We start from the raw sequence: 19,033 nt of genomic DNA on the forward strand, positions 1-19,033 counted from the left end.
CATAGCTTTAGTAAGATACGGTTAGATGGAGTTTAACAGCGCTTGCACTTTCACACTAATCACAATTAAACAAGGGCACCCTCTAGTGACAGGTCCAGAGTCAGCTAGTTTCAAGGAGGTCACCAGTTGATCCTAAAGCAGATGTACATATACTTTAGAAAGATGTAATGAGAGTTCTTTCAAATATTTTAATAATTTAAACACAATTACTTTCAGGTAAGTAGGATACGACAAATTTGTCCTTAGATAAGACAAAATCTGAGTCGTCAACAAATGGGTTCATAATACACAAACCAGCAAAATTTTTCTGTTCTTGTACTTCTTGAGTAATCTCGGCCAAGCCTGTTGATATTCAGTATTAACAGAACAAATGACCTCTTTTCTATTGGTGGTTAAAGAACAGGGAAGCTTAAAGCAGACCGACTTCCTGCTGTTTCCACACTTTCTTTTTACTGCTACAGAGTTTTGTGGCAGATGAGACTCTTGTAGGAGGCTGGCAGGAGTCGTACTAATAAGTATTAACTGGCAAAGTAGTTGAGACTGCTTGTAAACCTCACGGAAATCCTTATCTCTGCTGGTGAAGGACTCGTCTCAATCATCACACCTACGTATCCCTCAGCATCCTCTCTGCATTTACTGTATTGTTAGCAGACTTTCCTTGGCCATAGCAGACTGCTACCAGCCTCCCATCACCCTATCACCTATATTCTGCCCAAAATATTGTCTTATATATGGTTAGAAATTGCTGGAAGGGCCTTAGGATGTAGATGTCATGAGCAAAGCTGATACTTACAACAGTTAGTGACACTCAAGTCATTTACACTTAACATGATGCAAGAGTGGAGTCACACACAGAGATCACAGGTGAGACTCTAGCGAGACCAGAACTTAGTTACTAAAATAAGTGATATTTTTAAACAGCAATGGCCTTGTATAAATTATGATGTAATGAAAAGGTTTGGGAAATGTATGCAATATCCATTCTCTTGAATACCGTAATTCTTAGTAAGAGACCCTCAAAGTAGTGGCAGCTGACTATCAGACTTCAGCAAATGCACACAATTTGAAAAAGTAATCCTTTATTAAAGCCCATTTACACAGAGTGGCTGAGGAGCCATTTTCCAAATAAATCTACATTGAACAGACAAGGTGGCTCAGTGTGGGGATAAGCTGGATGAACTGGAATGCACTTTGACTGGGTCAGATACACATTTCTCTCGACTCTGCTTGTGCAATAGGAAATTACACTTGCGTGGATCTTAAGCAGTGGTGAGGACAGCTCTCTCTCTTATGTTTCTTTTCCTTTTCTTCTTGATGAACCTCTCAGTTGCATCAGCAAAAAAGGTCACATCCTCTTTCTCTTCCATCTCACGCTGCAAAAACTGTAGTCCAGCCATATTGAAACCAATGAGATCCTGTAAAAGCAGAACAGAAATAAAAAGTTACCAATGTATTCATACAAAATCCACACTACTCCCAATCGGCTTAACAGGATGCTACAGTGCTAAATTTCTGATTTCTTACTCTGCCTGGAGGCAAACAGCAACTCTAATGCTGTGTTATACAGTATATAGTAGGCCCAATGCAGGATCTACTGTTATGCCACTTAACATTTATTTTTACACTGCACATTACTTACCGATGAAAGAATCAGTTTTTCATATGGCCATGGTAAGGTTTGGATAGCTTAATTGAAGGATCTGATATTTTTAGCAGCTGTTAGGTCTACTCCCTGTGTTACCTATTTTTACAATTACGGTTCTTCCATTTAGTTTTTGCCTTGCTCAGATTTAAAGGGTCGTTAAATTTGTTCAACAAAAATGAATGTTCGCATTAAGTGCTTTTCTCAAAACATGTTGCATTACCAGCTGAGTATTTCCAGCACTAATTTTGTTTTTTAAAACAGTGATTACAATTATTCCATGCATTTCTACACAATTTGATAAATAAAAGCTTTTAAATCAGCTTTGTGCAAAATGTATAATTTATTTCTAACACATTCTAAATGAAGTAAGATTACTTCTCTGAAATAACTTCGAGTCGGGCATAATTACTAAGTGAAACAAAATCTTACCGGAATGCATACGCGATATTCTCTAAAGTAACCAACTACTCACTGTTGCTTATGAATAGAAAATGCTGATGAAACTCAACTGCATTACAATATGTTCTGTATGACTCCTAAATACAGTCTAATTGAAAAAAACTTCTTGACAAACCATCCCTTAATAATTTTGTTCCTGAATGTAGTTAGTATATTCATTCGGAAATGGTTATCTATTGTTAGTAACACACATCAAAGTTGCTGGTGAACGCAGCAGGCCAGGCAGCATCTCTAGGAAGAGGTACAGTCGACGTTTCGGGCCGAGACCCTTCGTCAGGACTAACTGAAAGAAGAGCTAGTAAGAGATTTGAAAGTGGCAGGGGGAGGGGGAGATCCAAAATGATAGGAGAAGACAGGAGGGGGAGGGATGGAGCCAAGAGCTGGACAGTTGATTGGCAAAAGGGATATGACAGGATCATGGGACAGGAGGCCTAGGGAGAAAGAAAAGGGGGAGGGGAGGAAACCCAGAGGATGGGCAAGGGGTATAGAGAGAAGGACAGAGGGAGAAAAAGGAGAGAGAGAAAAAGAATATGTGTATATAAATAAATAACGGATGGGGTACGAGGGGGAGGAGGGGCATTAATGGAAGTTTGAGAAGTCAATGTTCATGCCATCAGGTTGGAGGCTACCCAGATGGAATATAAGGTGTTGTTCCTCCAACTTGAGTGTGGCTTCATCTTTACAGTAGAGGAGGCCGTGGATAGACATATCAGAATGGGAATGGGATGTGGAATTAAAATGGGTGGCCACTGGGAGATCCTGCTTTCTCTGGCGGTCAGAGCATAGGTGTTCAGCAAAACGATCTCCCACTCTGCGTCGGGACTCGCCAGTGTATAGAAGGCCACATCGGGAGCACCGGACGCAGTATATCACCCCAGCTGACTCACAGGTGAAGTGTCACCTCACCTGGAAGGACTGTCTGGGGCCCTGAATGGTGGTAAGGGAGGAAGTGTAAGGGCATGTGTAGCACTTGTTCCGCTTACACGGATAAGTGCCAGGAGGGAGATTGGTGGGGAGGGATGGGGGGGACAAATGGACAAGGGAGTCACGTAGGGAGCAATCCCTGTGGAAAGCAGAGCGGGGGGAGGGAAAGATGTGCTTAGTGGTGGGATCCCATTGGAGGTGGCAGAAGTTACGGAGAATAATATGTTGGACCCGGAGGGTGGTGGGGTGGTAGGTAAGGACAAGGGGAACCCTATTCCTAGTGGGGTGGTGGGAGAATCTGTTGTTAACAATTGTTTGTTGCAACAGTTTTAATGTTTTATATACACTCTTGGTTTTAGTGTTAATGTATTTTAGAGGTATTATAGGTATTTTAGATTTTATTTCCTGCTCAACGCATCAGATGATAGTCTGTTACTCTAATCTTGTCTCTGTTTACGCCTATGATCTATTGGTTTGTTATGAAAGAACTGTGTCCATACCTTCATTTCATTGATCTTTCCTATTGTGTTTTTTCTCAAACTGTCAATAACTGTAAGAAGCATCTGATTACTTGTGATCTGTCCAAAATGAATTCTGATGGGAAAAATATTACATAAGCCATTAGTTAGTTTTATAATCTTGTACCAGAATAAGCAATCAGCTTGATCCCAAATATTGCAGAAACTCAAGAACACTCAACCCTCCTTTACTTCTGGAAAACAACAAAGGCCCCACTTTCAGCTTCTCCTCAATGGCATGGTTGAGATTCTGAATTTCCTGTGGGGAATTGTGGACAACTGCTGAAGTATGCCACTGCAGCCTAACCTAACAGTTCTTTAACCTTGGCCTAACAGTAACAATACAGACCAGTAATAACTTTTCAACATGTATATCACTCATTCATGCACCCCTCTTTGACCACAACAGCAAATTATTCAAATGTTCTGGTTAAGTTTCACACAATCAGCTTTGGGCTGTGATTGGTCAGAACGTACAGACATTAGAGACAAAATTTTCACATCATTGATATTCACTAAATCCAGCTCTAGTTCCACAAACAAGAGTATCTTTATTGGTTATGTGTATTCCTGCTATGCGTGATTTTTTCTGAAATTGCTCAGAGCACAGAAGAATTGGACTGAACAAAGCATATGCAATAGCCATGAGGAAGAAAATTGTAACTGCAACCACGCCTACTCATTGAAAGACAATCCACAAAAACAACAATTTATGCAAATTCATTTCCTTTTCTTTGCAAAAGAACAAAAGGGAACATATTTTGTGTGGAAGGTAAAGAAGAATCAAAATATTTTAGTCTAAGTACTTACTTAAGAAGAAAGAAAAGGCATCGGCAAATGAGTTCGACCTCTGAAGAATGTTGAATGTACTCATTAAATAGAGTTAGCAGATCAGGGCTGTAGGAAAATGGCAGCACAAGCAATGATTCCTCCAGTTCACTAGAAAAAAGCCAAGGTAAATATAAATGATCAAATGGTAAGCACAATTCAAATTGAAAGTGCTCATAACTTTAGATTTGTTTTTCTACATTTTTTTTAATGTTTCAAGACTGATGAATATTTATAAACATTAAAATCAGATTTTTCATTATTATTCTTTTCCACTAACTTCAAATTTTGTCCCACAGGCAAAATGTTATGATACCAGAATGCTTAACTTAGGGATTCAGTGGCACATTTCTTATGATAGTTTACAACAATTTCAATATCTGAAGTAATAGTCCAGATCAACCCTCATTCCTGCTGCATGGTCTCGACCTGAAAAGTTGACCTATACCTTTTGCCAGCACAGATCCTGTTTGAATCACTAAGATTTTCCAGCACTCTGTTTTTGCTCCAGGTTCCAGCATCTGCAGTCCCTTTTCTCTTTCCATGACTCTCTGAAATGGCTAAGTAAGCCACCTAGATCAACAGCATTTTGGGACAGGCAATGAAAGCTTAGCTTACCTGCGGCACCTGCACCTCACAGTTAATGAACAACTCAATGCATTAATTAGGAAAATTACACTACAAAATAAAATCTATATTTTAAACTGCTGTTCCTTTATCACTGTCCTAGAGTGACACTGAAGATTATGTGCTGAAATTGTTGATATGGGACTAGAACACGGAAGTAAAATCTGCAATGAGTTTGACACGAATAAAGGTGTTAAATTGTCACTCACCTTGACTTGACTTTTCGAATAACGTCCAAGACATAACGTGAAGGCTAACAAAAATGTAAAGATTAACATATGTAACAAGATAAAGAAAGATACTAAATTATTAAACATACTGCAAGTTAAAAACATAAATGCATCAAAAAATTTCCATTAGCACAGGTAAACAAATAACAAAATAGTTTGGAACCGGAAAATTTCTTTCATGCCTTTATTAGTACTATCTTAAAGCAAATCTTAAACTAGTACTGCACTCAAAATCAATTAGTTAGCTTTTTTCATAAGAATAGCATTATATTAAATGAGGAATAAATTTTAATCATTTGTAACTAAAACAATGTAGTACTTTCAAAAGAAAATATAAAGATGAATTAATTATGTGAGTTTAAATAAGTTCAAGACATTCACAATTTCACCTCTCTTCAGAGAACACCGCGCTACCTGCTACTGGTATGTCACAAATCGAGACAGGCTAGACTCAGTGTTGGCAAGGAGTGGAGTATATCTCACTTCACCCCTTGCCAACACTTTACCCCAGATTGATCCAAATGACACAAACTATGGTCATTCAAATGGAACATCACATTTGATGACATTTCCCTCACTTTTCCAATTTGACTGCTGGATGGACTACTGCATATTAGTTCCCACTTTGGAGATCTCATAGTTAAGGGGTCTCATGGTTCAAATGTGTATTCACTCTGCAGCATCCTAAAAATCTTAAAGGAAGAAATATCTTCAGCATGCTAGTTCATGCTCTCTGTCATACATCAGGCTCTTGACTCTAACTAAGGCACAGCAAAAGTCACAGAGCATGTTTCCATTAATAATCCTTTACCCTCCATTCCCTCAAACATCGGCCTTCCTAAAGGTGCCTGTCAGCCCAATAATCACAGTGCCTTTTACTGACTATTTCTCGATCCTGCATGAAAACACAGTCTACAACGTAACTCAAATCTAACCGGTAAACTGTCAAATAGAATATTTCATAATAACAAGAATAATAAAAGTACTGGGGAGGATTAACTACTCACAGAAATATTTCCAAATGCAGCCAGTATAGGGTTGGTAGGTAGTGGAAGCTGAGGTGAATAAAGACAATGCAAGTTACCTTCCACAACACGAACACAGTCAACACTGATGTGAAAATGAGACATGCAAGATTGCTAGGCTGGAGTTATTACATTGTTATTTACACAACATGAAAAGGGATTATTCTGTCAAATTCTGTCAAAATTCTGATGAAGGATCTCTGCATTATTATTTTGGGCAATGACATGAAACTAGTGTTGTTCACACTAATTGTTGTGCGATACGGATATCAGCTCACTTTAAAGCAGAATTCTCAGTTACTCTCAGTAATCTTGTTCAATTCTACAGGAAAGTAAAAAGAAAACAGCTGAACTTAAGTACAAGCTACTTACAAATAAACCCCATGACAAAATACCCTGAAATTCAGATCCTTTGTTGCAAAGTACAAGTTATTTTTCAAAGCGACACTAAGGCCTAATTATTGCTGAGCCAAAGCAATAGCATTAAAACCACTGATTGTATTGTGACTCACCAGCACATTTCAAGATAAAGGTTTTTAAATGAATTAAAATAGAACATGTTATATTAGAGTTTCTTGCTCAGCTGCACAATCCTTCTTTAATGTGAATGGCTGCTCAGCTTACTTGTTGACATCACAGCTGCTGTACACTAGGAACAGCTCCGCACTGACGCTTGATCGTGGATGTCAGAGAAGGAGAGTTATTTTGCTGTGATCACTGGATCTTTGTAAGCAGACACTTGGAAGGCAATGGCAAATTCTGACTGATCCTTTATCTTACTCTGCTGGCACTGTCGATCAATGCTTTGAAACAAACTAAGAGGCCAATGATATGCGGATATGGTTCCTTTTGTTAGCTTAAGGGTGACTCGCTTCCACTCCAGTTCTAGGGATTCTGAGGTGAATAATGAGACAAATACAGTAGTTGCAGATTCTGCCAAAAATGTGGCAGGAGACACTTTGCAGAACTGGAGAGTGTGTAACCTGGAGGGGATTACCTGGCTATAACAAAGCTAGGTATATCATGTGTATTTTGGGAGATTGGAATCAAAATCAGGTTTGATATCACTGGCATATGTCATGAAATTTGTTACCTTTGCAGCAGCAGTTCAATGCAATACATAATAATAGAAAGTAATCTTGAATTACATTAAGTATATATATTTTTAAATAGCTGAATTAAATAAGTAGTGCAAAAATAGAATAAAAAAGTAGCGAGGTAGTGCTCATGGGCTCAATGTCCATTCAGAAATCAGACGACAGGGGAGTAGAAGCTGTTCCTGAGTCACTGAGTGCGTACCTTCAGGCTTCTGTAGCTCCCTCCTGATGGGAGCAAAGAGAAGAGGGCATATCCTAGGTGGTGGGGGTCCTTAATGATGGGCGCTACCTTCTTGAGGCATCGCTCCTTGAAGATGTCCTGGATACTGTGGAGGCTAGTGTCCGTGACGGAGCTGACTAATTTTACAGCTGCCTGCAGCTTGCTTCAACCAAGCAAAAGAATGCAGTCATTGGATTCTAATTAGGGTTTTAACGATGAGAGTATTGGCCTAGGAGAAGATACTAGTATAGGTCTGGCTACCTTGCCACTGGATTTGGATGGTACTGTGGAAACAGTTTTGGTGCTGCCTCTTGGGGGCTTATTGTTAAGAGAAGGAGTTCCGATTGGAATAGATGGCATTCAGTTATTGAAACTGGACCTTGCCCAAACTTCCAGGATCAATTTTGGCTGAATCCCTCAAATCTCTCCACCTCGAATTCCATTGATTTCATGGTAAATGACAGCCAAAAATTTAGAATTCAAAGGGGATGAAAAGTTACTTTGAAAAATTACTTTAATTATTTACTTCACTAACTTACACACAATTAGAAACAAGATCTTTTAAACTAATTTTAAAATTAAGGTTGAGATTGAAAGCTGACTTAATCCTGTAAAATCATCACATGATAATAGGAAGAACAAGTGTTTTGAGATGTGACTAGTTGACAACATGTACAAATCTAAAATTTGTTGTTCTGCATTTGTATTGACTTGTCACATAGTTGGCCTCGCTGGCTATAGAATAGCACATTAATAAGGAGCTTTGAAAAAAATATGGAAAAACCTAACCTCTTTGCCTGCCACTATACAGGCTCTTCTGTGTTCCTCCAGTTTCCTGGTCTCTTCCCTATAAAGTTCAATTGCTTCCATGATCCGCTCAGCCTGCCAAGAACATGCAACAAATGAATTCACTGGGGCTCTCAGAGATCATGTACTAATCTATTCTATAAACTTTAGAAAATATTATTTAGTTTGATGTACTTACAGCTTTAACAGTTTCTATAGTCTTCTTCCCAGCTAACCCTGCTTCCCCTTCTTTCTCTCCAGGAATCTATAAAACAAAACTCCATCGTCATTTTCATGACAACTGTATACAAACTTCACAGCCAGGCCTATTGATAATGGACTGGAAATATTATAAATAGCAGGAATTCAGAAGGAGAAAGATTTTAATCTAGTACTTCTGATCAATAATCCTACTTAACATGCACAATATTACAGAAGGATTTCTATTCAACACCTAACACCATCTCAATAGTTATATAGTTCAGGCAGCTATTTTCAAGGATCAAATATTGAGAGAAACCTGGACATCCACTAAAGCTCTTCTGTATTCATGTCAAGAGGGTTAATAAGCTTCAGTGGAATATATAAAGAACCAAAATTTCCCATTTAGAAATAGTGCTACAAAACTAAGTCCTGATTGACCACCCATGATGTCGCATGAAAACAGATTAGAAGCAGGAGACAAAGAGATGGATTTTTTTTATACTCTGCAGATGAGAGAAGCTCAGTTTATCATTTGTAGCCTGACAATGCAATTGACCGATTCCCAAGGGACAATTATAAATAGTGCATTAAGATATACTGGATCAGTGAAAAACTCACCACTGGTTCATCTCCTTTTCCCACACTTTCTTCAAATTCTGCTTCTCTTTGCTGTGGGAAATTAACAATTAATTTGCAAAATGCAAACAATTCAGAAATATAACGACATCCACTTCTATACACAACTGTCAGTTCAATCCTTCTAAATGCTTCCAGTAAGATGCCGGTGCGTTTGGACACAGCGGCTTCTACAGGGCCAACCAAAGGTATTATTGCCTTTGTTTAATGTATTTTTTACGATCGCAACACTCAGCTGGGCATTAAGTCTACTCATCAGCAATTTCTTCATTGGCAGAGAAATTGAAGGAGCTGGACTTGGTGAAGATCGCGCAGCTGCCTGTGACAGAGAGGCATTGGAGGAGTCAGTGCGCAAAGGAGGTGTGCAATCTAACAGCAAGTGATCGTCTTAGTCGTTTTGTGATTGCAAGACCCTGCTGGACATTGTTAATGTGGAATGCTGCATGTCCGATTCACTGGTTTATTGGTGGACGGCGGGGGAGCTGCATGGCTTTAATCATAGTGAGGACCAGGCCTCAAGCTGTAATGTCGCCTGTCTGCAGCCGCCCAGGACAGCCACAAGCATCTCTGCAAGATGTATTGTGTTCAACTGCAGACTGCTGCAACATTCATGAACTCATGAATTTGAACAATATTTTTTTTGTGTGACTGTATTTCACTGCAGTCTTTTATGTGCTATATGTGCCTTGTGCTGTGTATGATCATAGGCAATGTGTTTTACATCTTGATCCTGGGCTCACACTGTGTTGTTTGGCTGTATGCATGCATATTTGTGTATAGTTGAATGAAAATTAAACTTGAAATGCTAGCAGAGAAATCATGAATGATCTGTTTTTAAAATAGTTCTTGTTCAGTAAAGATTTAATTTAAAGATATAGATTCCTCCAATGTCCCTACAAGATTGACTATATTTCTTCTATTTATTTTGACAAGATTTTGCAGCCCATTTCTCTGCTTTTTGTCCAAAACATGAGCCCAAACATTACCGGAAAAAAAAAAGCCAAGTTGACCGAGAAAAACATCTTCAATGGGTTGGGAATAAATGGAAGGAAAGTACAAAACATATTCCCCCTCAATCCAGATACTTAAAGATCTTTCCATCATTACAACATTGGTAATGCTGGTAACAGCTGAAAGCACTGAGCCCATTATATAAATTGTGCATAATTTAACTTTTTACGAAAGTTGAGCAAACACTATGGGTTCTTGAAGCCAATCGAAAAATGTTTTAATTTGTCTAGATTGATACCGTTTCTATCTGGAGACTCACAGACTGCAGATGCTAGAACCTGGAGCAACATACCAAATGCTGGAAGAGTTCCTGCCCGAGTCCTCAGTAACGTACTCTTGGTTTCCACCTATTTCTCAACAACCTGTTTGTCCTGAGCAACATTGTTAAAATGGGTTCCGCATACTATACATGTTGAGAACATCCATCTCTACCTCAATATTATTTCTCTCACCCCAACAAATCAGGGGTAGTGGATAATTTCAGATGGACCTTCGAAGTTAAAGGCAGCAAGGGTGTCCTCAGCATTTCTGTAGAGTCTTCTCAAGGGCAGTTAAAGATCGGCAACAAACAGCTGCACTGCTACTGATACATGATTCTGAAAAATCATTGAATCAAACACACTGCTTGTCCAAAATTCAGTGCTAGATAAACAGGAATTTCCTCCATCTAAATGCTACACAGATCTAGGCTAACCTTAAGTGTATTCTTCTCCTTATCCACTGTTTGTAATGAAGCAAGATCATTCATAAACTCTGCATTATACTTCATCTTTAGATAAATTTCTGATCTCTCTCCCTATCAACAAGGCCACCTGCTTCCATCTTCCTTACACTCCTTCCCTGTGCTCTATCCCAGTACATCTGATGCTGAAATTCTCACCTATCCCAGTTTTTGTCATGCCTAACTACTCTAGTGCTTTTCTGAGCATTTACTTTGCACCCAAGTTATTCTGCTCTATTACAGATTCATTCAAACTTGCACCATATCTCATTCAACTCCCATCTGTGTTAATGATACAAATTAACTCCTCACCATATTTTTCAATTCCTCCAACATTTTACTTCTCCATCATCTTTGTAATGCCAGTTCTCCAATATTTCTGTCCTTCTAATCATCATATCATGATATGCAACCATCTAAGCTCTGGAATTCTCTCCTTAAATCCCTAAGCGTCTCTACCAACCTTGCTCTTTAAATCCCACTCTGATAAAATTTTAGTCATTGTAACTCACTCGTGTCCAGTGCTCCTGCAGCCTCCTCTACTTTAGTGCAACCCATCGTAAATTGGGGACTGCTTCATCCAGACCTCCGCTCCATTCGCCAAAAGCAGAACTTCCCGTTGACCAAACACTTTAATTTCAATTCTCATTCCTGTTGCAACATGTCGGTCCATGGCCTACTTTTGTGCCAAGATGAGGCCACCCTTGGCTGGAGGAGCAACATCTATATTCCATCTGGGTAGCCACCAACCTGATGGCATGAATATTGATATCTCCTTCTGGTATAAAAGATTTCCCTCCCCTCTTCTCCTATATCCCATTCTGGCCTCTTACTCTCCTCACCTGCCTATCACGTCCCTCCTGGGTCTCCTGCTCCTTCCCTTTCTCCTACAGTCCACGCTTCTCTCCTATCAGATTCCTTCATCCCCAGCCCCTTATCTTCCCTCCCACCTGGCTGCACCTCTCACCTTTTAGCCCCACCTTTTATTCTGACATCCTCCCCCTTCCTTCTCAGTTCTGAAGAAGAGTCTCAGCCCGAACCGTCGACTGCTTATTCATTTCCATAGATAATGCTGGACCTGCTGAGTTCCTCCAAAATTTGTATGTGTTCCCTTGGAATTCCAGCATCTGCAGATATTCTCGTGTTTACTTGTTGTGATATTTGTTCAATGTCAAATCTTAGTTGACAATGCTCCCTCCTGCAAGTTGGGGAATTATTTTTACTAAAGTTTAACTATGATTTTCAAAGAAATTTATAAAACCTGAGTGGCCTCAGCACAGTTCCTCAAGAGCAACAGCTGTCAGCAAATAGACAGAGTTTGTTGGTGGAGAACACTGTGCCATGCTATTGTGCTCTACCATGACCTCACTCTGCCCAGTTTGCACACTGCGCCCTCAGCTCTATGCTTGCAGTCCAGATCCTAGCTCATGTTCTGCAGTAACGGCTGAGCCAGATCGCCAAACAATCAGGCCTATTTCATCTAAATCAATATAACTTATTTCCCCTTGAACAACAGAGAATGACACATCACCATTTCTCTCTCTTCCTCCAGAATAATTGGTTCTCTCGTTCGGTCCCACAGTCGTAGAGATTTATCGTGAGAGGACGAAACTATGTGATCTCCATTTGGGCTGATGGCCAGACACCAGACCTCCCCGTGATGTCCCTTTACAGAACGAAAAACAAACAATCATATTGGATCAACGAGGCTTACTGATCTATAGTGAAACTGGAAGTGGCCACATTTCATCAGCAGCTACCAGGAACAGGAACATTTAAAGAACAGGTTGTCTGTGCAACAGAGAAACTAGTTCCTGTGGAATACTAGTCTATAATTCCAATCATGATGCTGTTTTAGACTTAATTAATCATTTATAAAGCAGCCAAATCAAAACTCAAGTGTTCTATCTGCCCGTGGTGATCCATGCTCAACATTCCCAACACCTTTTGCTTCAAACCAGATTTACAAACCCGCTTCCGCTCCACATTGACAAATACAGTACTGTGCAAAGATCTGTGAGGCTTTAAAATACCTTTACTCAGAGTGCTGTGGAAGTGAGTCATGAATACATTCAAAGCTAAAATCAATAGATATTTATGGAGATTGGGTGACAAAGTGGATCTGAGACAGATGTTTAGTGATTATTTTATTGAGTGGTGAATTAGATTTAAGTGCTCACGTGAGTCATTTACTTCCACTTCTCATCATCATTTGTCTTAGTCCAGAGCAACAATTTTGCTACTGCTACTAATCAATACTGAGTACAAACTCAATGCAAGAATTCATTTCCATGTTGTAGTCAGAGCATCGAGTTTTTGTAATTATTACAATAAACAATAATTATAAATTCAAAAGCAGCCAATTAACTCCTTGAGGAACATCTTGAATGTTTAACTAGGTAATGCAACTTCCACTGAAGTTATACTTACTTCCAGAGTTTGAATATGCTCAAATTTGTCGGCATCCCACTGTTTGATTTTCCTGTCTTTCCCAGCAGTGAAGAAGAGATGAGTTTTTGCTACAAACTTCAAGGACATTACACTGCAGGGAAATAGTGAGGAAAAAAATGGCTTTTCTAAGTACTTAATCTTTTCTTCAGTTATATAGAATTTACCATTTTTTGTTGTGTAACCCTAAAATTGCTGGAAGTTGACTGCACAACAAATAATTATCACATGCAGTTGATTTATCTCTCCACAAAAATACATGATTCTGAAAAGCACCGTGTGAAATTTCCCTTTTTAAATCTGCATGGTGCTTTATTTTTAAACGTTTTTATTATCTTCCTCTCCAACCATTCCTGCTCCAATCTCTTGTAATCTTTATATTTTTATTGAATACTTTCAATTCAGATTCTTATTTTTACTCTAAGTGTTTATTTAGGTGCCTTTTATTATACATTTGTCAGTACTCATAAATTTAAAAGATATTCTTTTAAAAATTGCTTCAATTTTTTAAATCTTAAAGCACTTATTTTTCTAAACGTCAATTCCAACTTCTCATCCTCATTCCAACGTACAAAGCAAAAATGGAATGGCATAACTCATGAAGGCTAGCCCGAAGTGATACCTAATAAATGTATGTCTAAGCTCAGATTTCAAAAATCAACATAACAGTTCCCTTACTGTAAATAAACTGTGTATTACCATTCATAATACCCAAACAGCATGCAAAGTATATTCATTCATATGAGCAGTGCAGACCCTTGCCCATTGCTACAATTGTGTCTAATGCTGTAAACTATCATTTAGTTATTGCTGCCTTTATATACCAGTTCAGAGAGACCCTTGTGTGCAATTTCCCAGCACAGTTTAATACAACAACAATGGCTATCATTACTAAAACCATTCTTTGTGTTGAAGCAATGACCGACTGAAGCCTCAGGTGACTGCTCCTCCTGTAATCTTGATAAAGACATAAATCAGGAATAATGCACTCCTCTTTATTGTGAAACTATCCCTACCTGTCATCATGAGCAAACAGTGACCTGTGGCAGTCACCAAATTCCAGTCCCCAAATCTTCACGTTCCTGTCAGCTGAACCAGTTGCTATTAGAGAGCTATCCTAGAAATTATAAATGAAGAACGATACATAAATAAAATAAGGAAGGATATATAAATAGAAAATGCTCATTGGAGGTACCTTACCAATCCTCACAAAGCATTAAGTTAAACAACTACAACCCCTTTGTTCCAAACAGACCACACATGACTCATCACTGTGTGCTATCCTATTTCATTAGATTGTTCTTTATTCTAAGCAGCTCCGTTTATTACATGCCAATCCACTGTTCACTGCTTCGATCTATGCCATCCATTGTTTATCGTCTGCTCAGTCCATCTTTCACCATTCTTCACCTGCTCACTCACTCTAATCTGCGCCACCTACTGCAAAGTTCGCCTCATTTCACTGTCCAATCCAACATTCAGAGTGCTCTCCTCACTGCCGAACATATACTCATTGGTATTATGCAAAATGGAGTGGGAGGTTGCTTAACTTGAAGAAAACACATTGGTCTTACAGGAATAGAAAACCCTACATAAAGAAGATACTTCTTTTAAAATAAAAGTGTTAGTTAGAAAGCACATCATGGGCATGATGTCAATTATACTCTCCAATCTTGCAAATAATTGGATAGCAACGACTTTCAAATTCACAGTAGAAAATCTGATGGGTTAGAATGCAGGCTGGGGGCACAAAAATCTCCAGATTTGTCTAATATTAGTAGACGATAGGTAAATGGAGATGAATCATTGGTCAATTACAACTAAGCCTATTTTACTTTTACTTTATGAGAAATCTCATTTGTTTAGTTAGAGGTAACCAACAGAAAAAAACTATCCCGATATTTTATATCAATTTGCTCTCCTTTTATTCCACAACACACACTAATACTGAATAGAAACAAGCAATGGAGAACACACTTACGTGAGAGATATCCATACAAAGCACAGGTAGCTTGTGTCCATAAAGAGAGAGGAAAAACTGAAGGAATAAACACAAAGAAACATAGAAACTGACATTTTTCCCTTTCTGATCTTATTAATTACGATTTTATTTCTACTTGCAATATTAAAGATGTTAATTCAAAGGGGCTATTGTTAGCTACGTTTAAGATCTTTTGTATCAAGGAAGCATGTTCCAAGACTGCTGGTTTATGCAACACCTCTAGTTATATGCAAAGTACAGTCGTCCCTCAGTATCCGCGGGGGATTGGTTCCAGGACCCCCTACGGATACCAATATTCGCGGATGCTCAAGTCCCTTATATAAAATGGCGTAGTATTTACATATAATCTACACACATCCTCCCGTGTACTTTAAATCATCTCTAGATTACTTATAATACCTAATACAATGTAAATGCTATGTAAATACTTGTTATACTGTATTGTTTAGGGAATAATGACAAGAAAAAATAGTCTGTAGATGTTCAGTACAGACGCAACCATCGTAGCCGATGCCGATTCTCCTGTGATCTTTAAGTTCTTGAGGCTGTAGCGCTTTACATAGCTAGCCAACCATCCTTACTAGCCTTAAACTCCTTCCCCTCACTCACAGCACAAGTAGCGAACAAACAAGACGTGAGGCAAACAATGCTCAAACAACGAGTGCTGGAGAGAGACTGAGGATCTGTGAAATGGCAGGAGGCTACAGCAGGGTATGCCTACACATCATTTCATTTGCGTGGATTCAGCATAGTGCTCGGCGCGCAGCAAATTCAAGTTTTGCTTTTTGGAACTTTCTGGAACTTTTTTTCCCGAATATTTTTGATCTGCGGTTGGTTGAATCCGCGGATGCGGAACCCGCGGATACGGAGGGCCGACTGTAATTCAATGATTTCTCGTCCACCATGAAATCAACATACTCGTACCGTCCATTTACCTTCCTATGTCATGCCACTGTTTACCTTACCTACACTAGGTAGCTGCACAATCTAATTTTCCGACAACCACAGCATTAATGATCACTCATTCTTGGGAGTTTTGAAGAAATTAAGACCTTCTCTAAAGTGCGCATAATACAAAGATTTATATAGAGTACATCTACATTATAAGCCAGCATTGGTGCCAAGTGATCAACGGCTTTGCACAGACACTAAACTTCTAGATGAGTTTCAAAGCCCAAAATTAGTTTGAAGTGATAGGATGCTCTCTCCTCTGGAATCTTCTATTCTGTTGCTGCAGTATCAAGCCAGAACAGACTGTAATCTTCATAATACATTTGTTTGGAGGATGTGGGCATCTCCATTGGTGCCAACATTTATTGGCCAACCACAATTGCACTTGAAATGGTGGTGGTGAACTGCCTCCTTCAACTGGAATGATGGCATTAATAAGTGGTGACTCTGCATGCAGATCCGATGGGAATCATCAAATATTTTGGTTTAGGACTACAACAGCTGAAAACCAGTCACAGCCATATAAGCAACACTATTTTAAGACGTTTAAAAAAATCTATCAATCCTCAGAACCGGCAGACCCTAGATGTACTTCGCCTTTAAGAAAAAGTGGGCCGATCTGCAGATGTAATTGAAATGCAGAGCCCTTAGACACCCACTCCTGACTATCCTGCTAGTGAATGTACATTCTCTGGAAAATAAAACTGAAGACCTCAAAGCAAGATTGCCATACCAGATGGATATCAGGGACTGCTGTGTACTTTGTTTCACGGAAACTCCCTCCTGCCAGTTTGGATGCAGCGCTGCAGCTCGAGGGCTACACTATTCACTGCAATGACAGGACAGTTGAGTCTTTTAAAGGTGGAGTATGCTTCATGATTAACTCATTGTAGTGCAGAGAAATGGTGGTTCTGTCTCAATCCTGCTCACCAGACCTGGAACATCCAGCGGCCAAGCATCATCCATTTTATGTCAAGGGAGTGTTCCACTGAGCACCATGATCAGGAGGGGGAAAAAAAGATCAGCCATGATTGAATGGCTGAGTAGACTCGATGGACGAAATCGCCTAATTCTGCTCCTATGTCTTATGGTCTTATGATCAGCAATCATGAAACAAAGCACCCCGATGCCTTCCCTATCATTGCCAGGTATTCAAACAAGGTCAACTTAAAGAAGTCTCTGAACAACTACCACCAGCGTATCATCTGTGAACCAAAGGAGCCAACACAGTTCACCACTGTCATACCACCATCAAGAATGCTTACCATACAACTGGAAGATCTGATCACCTGGCTGTACTTCTACTTGCTGCGTACAGGCAGAGACTGAAGACCTCAGCATCAGGGGTGAGGACCAAGAAGGTATGGGCAAGGGAGGCGGAGAAACGCTCACAGGACTGCTTCAAGTCGGTGGACTGGACAATATTCAGGGACTCGACTTCAGATTGGAATGAATATGCCACAGAGGTCAATGACTTCATTAACACCTGTGTGGATGAAAGTGTGCCTTTAAGAACATACCGGACATATCCAGAACAAAAGCTGTGGATGAACCAGGAGACTCGTAGCTTGCTAAGAGCTAAGACCTGTGCTATTCAAGACCATGATCCAGAGCTATACAAGAAGTCCAGGTATGACTTACAGAAGGCTATTTAAAAAGAGAATAAACTCCAGTTGAGGTTAGAGACAGAATCAGATGTACATTAGTTCTGGTAGGGTTTGCAGGCTATTACTTCCTACAAGCTGAAACCAAACATCATGAGTGGTTGTGATGCATCACTCCCAGAATAACCCAACACCTTTTAAGCACGCTTTGAAAGAGAGAATAAACCTGCACCTGTGCGAATCCCTGAAGCATAAGCTGACCCTGTGATCTTTGTCTCAGAGGCCGATGACATTACACCTCTCAAGAGTGTGAACCCCTGCACAGTGCCAGGCCCTGATGGTATGTATATCTGGTAGGACACCGAAAGCCTGTGCCAACCAACTGGTGGGAGTGTTTAAGGACATCTTCAATCTCTCATTGCTGCTGTCAGAGGTCCCCACCTGCTTCAAAAGGGCAACAGTCATACCGGTACCCAGAAAGAGCAGGGTGGGCTGCCTCAACCACTAGCAGCCAATTGCAGTCACACCTACTGTGATAAAGTGCTTTGAGAGGTTGGTCGTGGCCAGAATCAACTCCTGCTTAAGCAGGGACCTGGACACACTGCAATTTGCCTATTACCATAATACTGTCGGTCTACAGTGGAGGCGATCTTATTGGTTCTCCACTCTGCCTTGAATCACCTGGACAAGAGCAACGCTACGGTCAGGCTGCAGGGTACTGATCGTAGCTCAGCATTCAACACCATCATCCCCTCAGTTCTAATCAACAAGCTCCAAACCCTGGGCCTCTGAAGCTCCCTCTGCAACTGAATCCTCTACTTTCTCTTCAGGAGACCACAGTTAGAGCACACCAGAAATAACATCGCTTCCTCGCTGACAATCAACACTGGTGCACCTCAAGTGTGTGCTTAGCCCATTGTGCTACTCTCTCACACTCATGACTGTGTGGCAAGGTGTAGCTCAAACACTATCTATAAATTTGCTGATGGCACAACTATTGTTAGCAGAATTTCAGAAGGCAATGTATAGGAGTGAGATACATCATCTGGTTGAGTGGTGTCACAACAACCACCTTGTACTCATCGTCAGCAAGACCA

General features: G+C 39.9%; 1 protein-coding gene across 3 annotated transcripts in view; it reads right to left on the reverse strand.

Annotated features, from left to right (window-relative positions):
- Positions 1-1,059: 1,059 nt before the first annotated feature.
- The window catches only part of wdr3 (WD repeat domain 3), a 58,674-nt gene continuing 40,700 nt past the window's right edge, over positions 1,060-19,033 (reverse strand). For all 3 annotated transcript variants that reach the window (XM_072260352.1, XM_072260351.1, XM_072260353.1), the window contains exons 16-27: positions 15,361-15,417; positions 14,396-14,496; positions 13,362-13,473; positions 12,463-12,597; positions 9,182-9,232; positions 8,559-8,624; positions 8,363-8,455; positions 6,239-6,286; positions 5,211-5,254; positions 4,357-4,485; positions 3,529-3,622; positions 1,060-1,415 (exon numbers count right to left, since the gene is read on the reverse strand). In XM_072260352.1, coding sequence (XP_072116453.1) covers positions 1,260-1,415; positions 3,529-3,622; positions 4,357-4,485; positions 5,211-5,254; positions 6,239-6,286; positions 8,363-8,455; positions 8,559-8,624; positions 9,182-9,232; positions 12,463-12,597; positions 13,362-13,473; positions 14,396-14,496; positions 15,361-15,417 — 1,086 coding nt within the window. In that variant the 3' untranslated portion in view covers positions 1,060-1,259. The remainder of the gene's footprint in view (positions 1,416-3,528; positions 3,623-4,356; positions 4,486-5,210; positions 5,255-6,238; positions 6,287-8,362; positions 8,456-8,558; positions 8,625-9,181; positions 9,233-12,462; positions 12,598-13,361; positions 13,474-14,395; positions 14,497-15,360; positions 15,418-19,033) is intronic.

Source organism: Mobula birostris, chromosome 6, assembly GCF_030028105.1.
Source record: "Mobula birostris isolate sMobBir1 chromosome 6, sMobBir1.hap1, whole genome shotgun sequence".
In the NCBI taxonomy this organism is placed as follows: Eukaryota; Metazoa; Chordata; class Chondrichthyes; order Myliobatiformes; family Myliobatidae; genus Mobula; species Mobula birostris.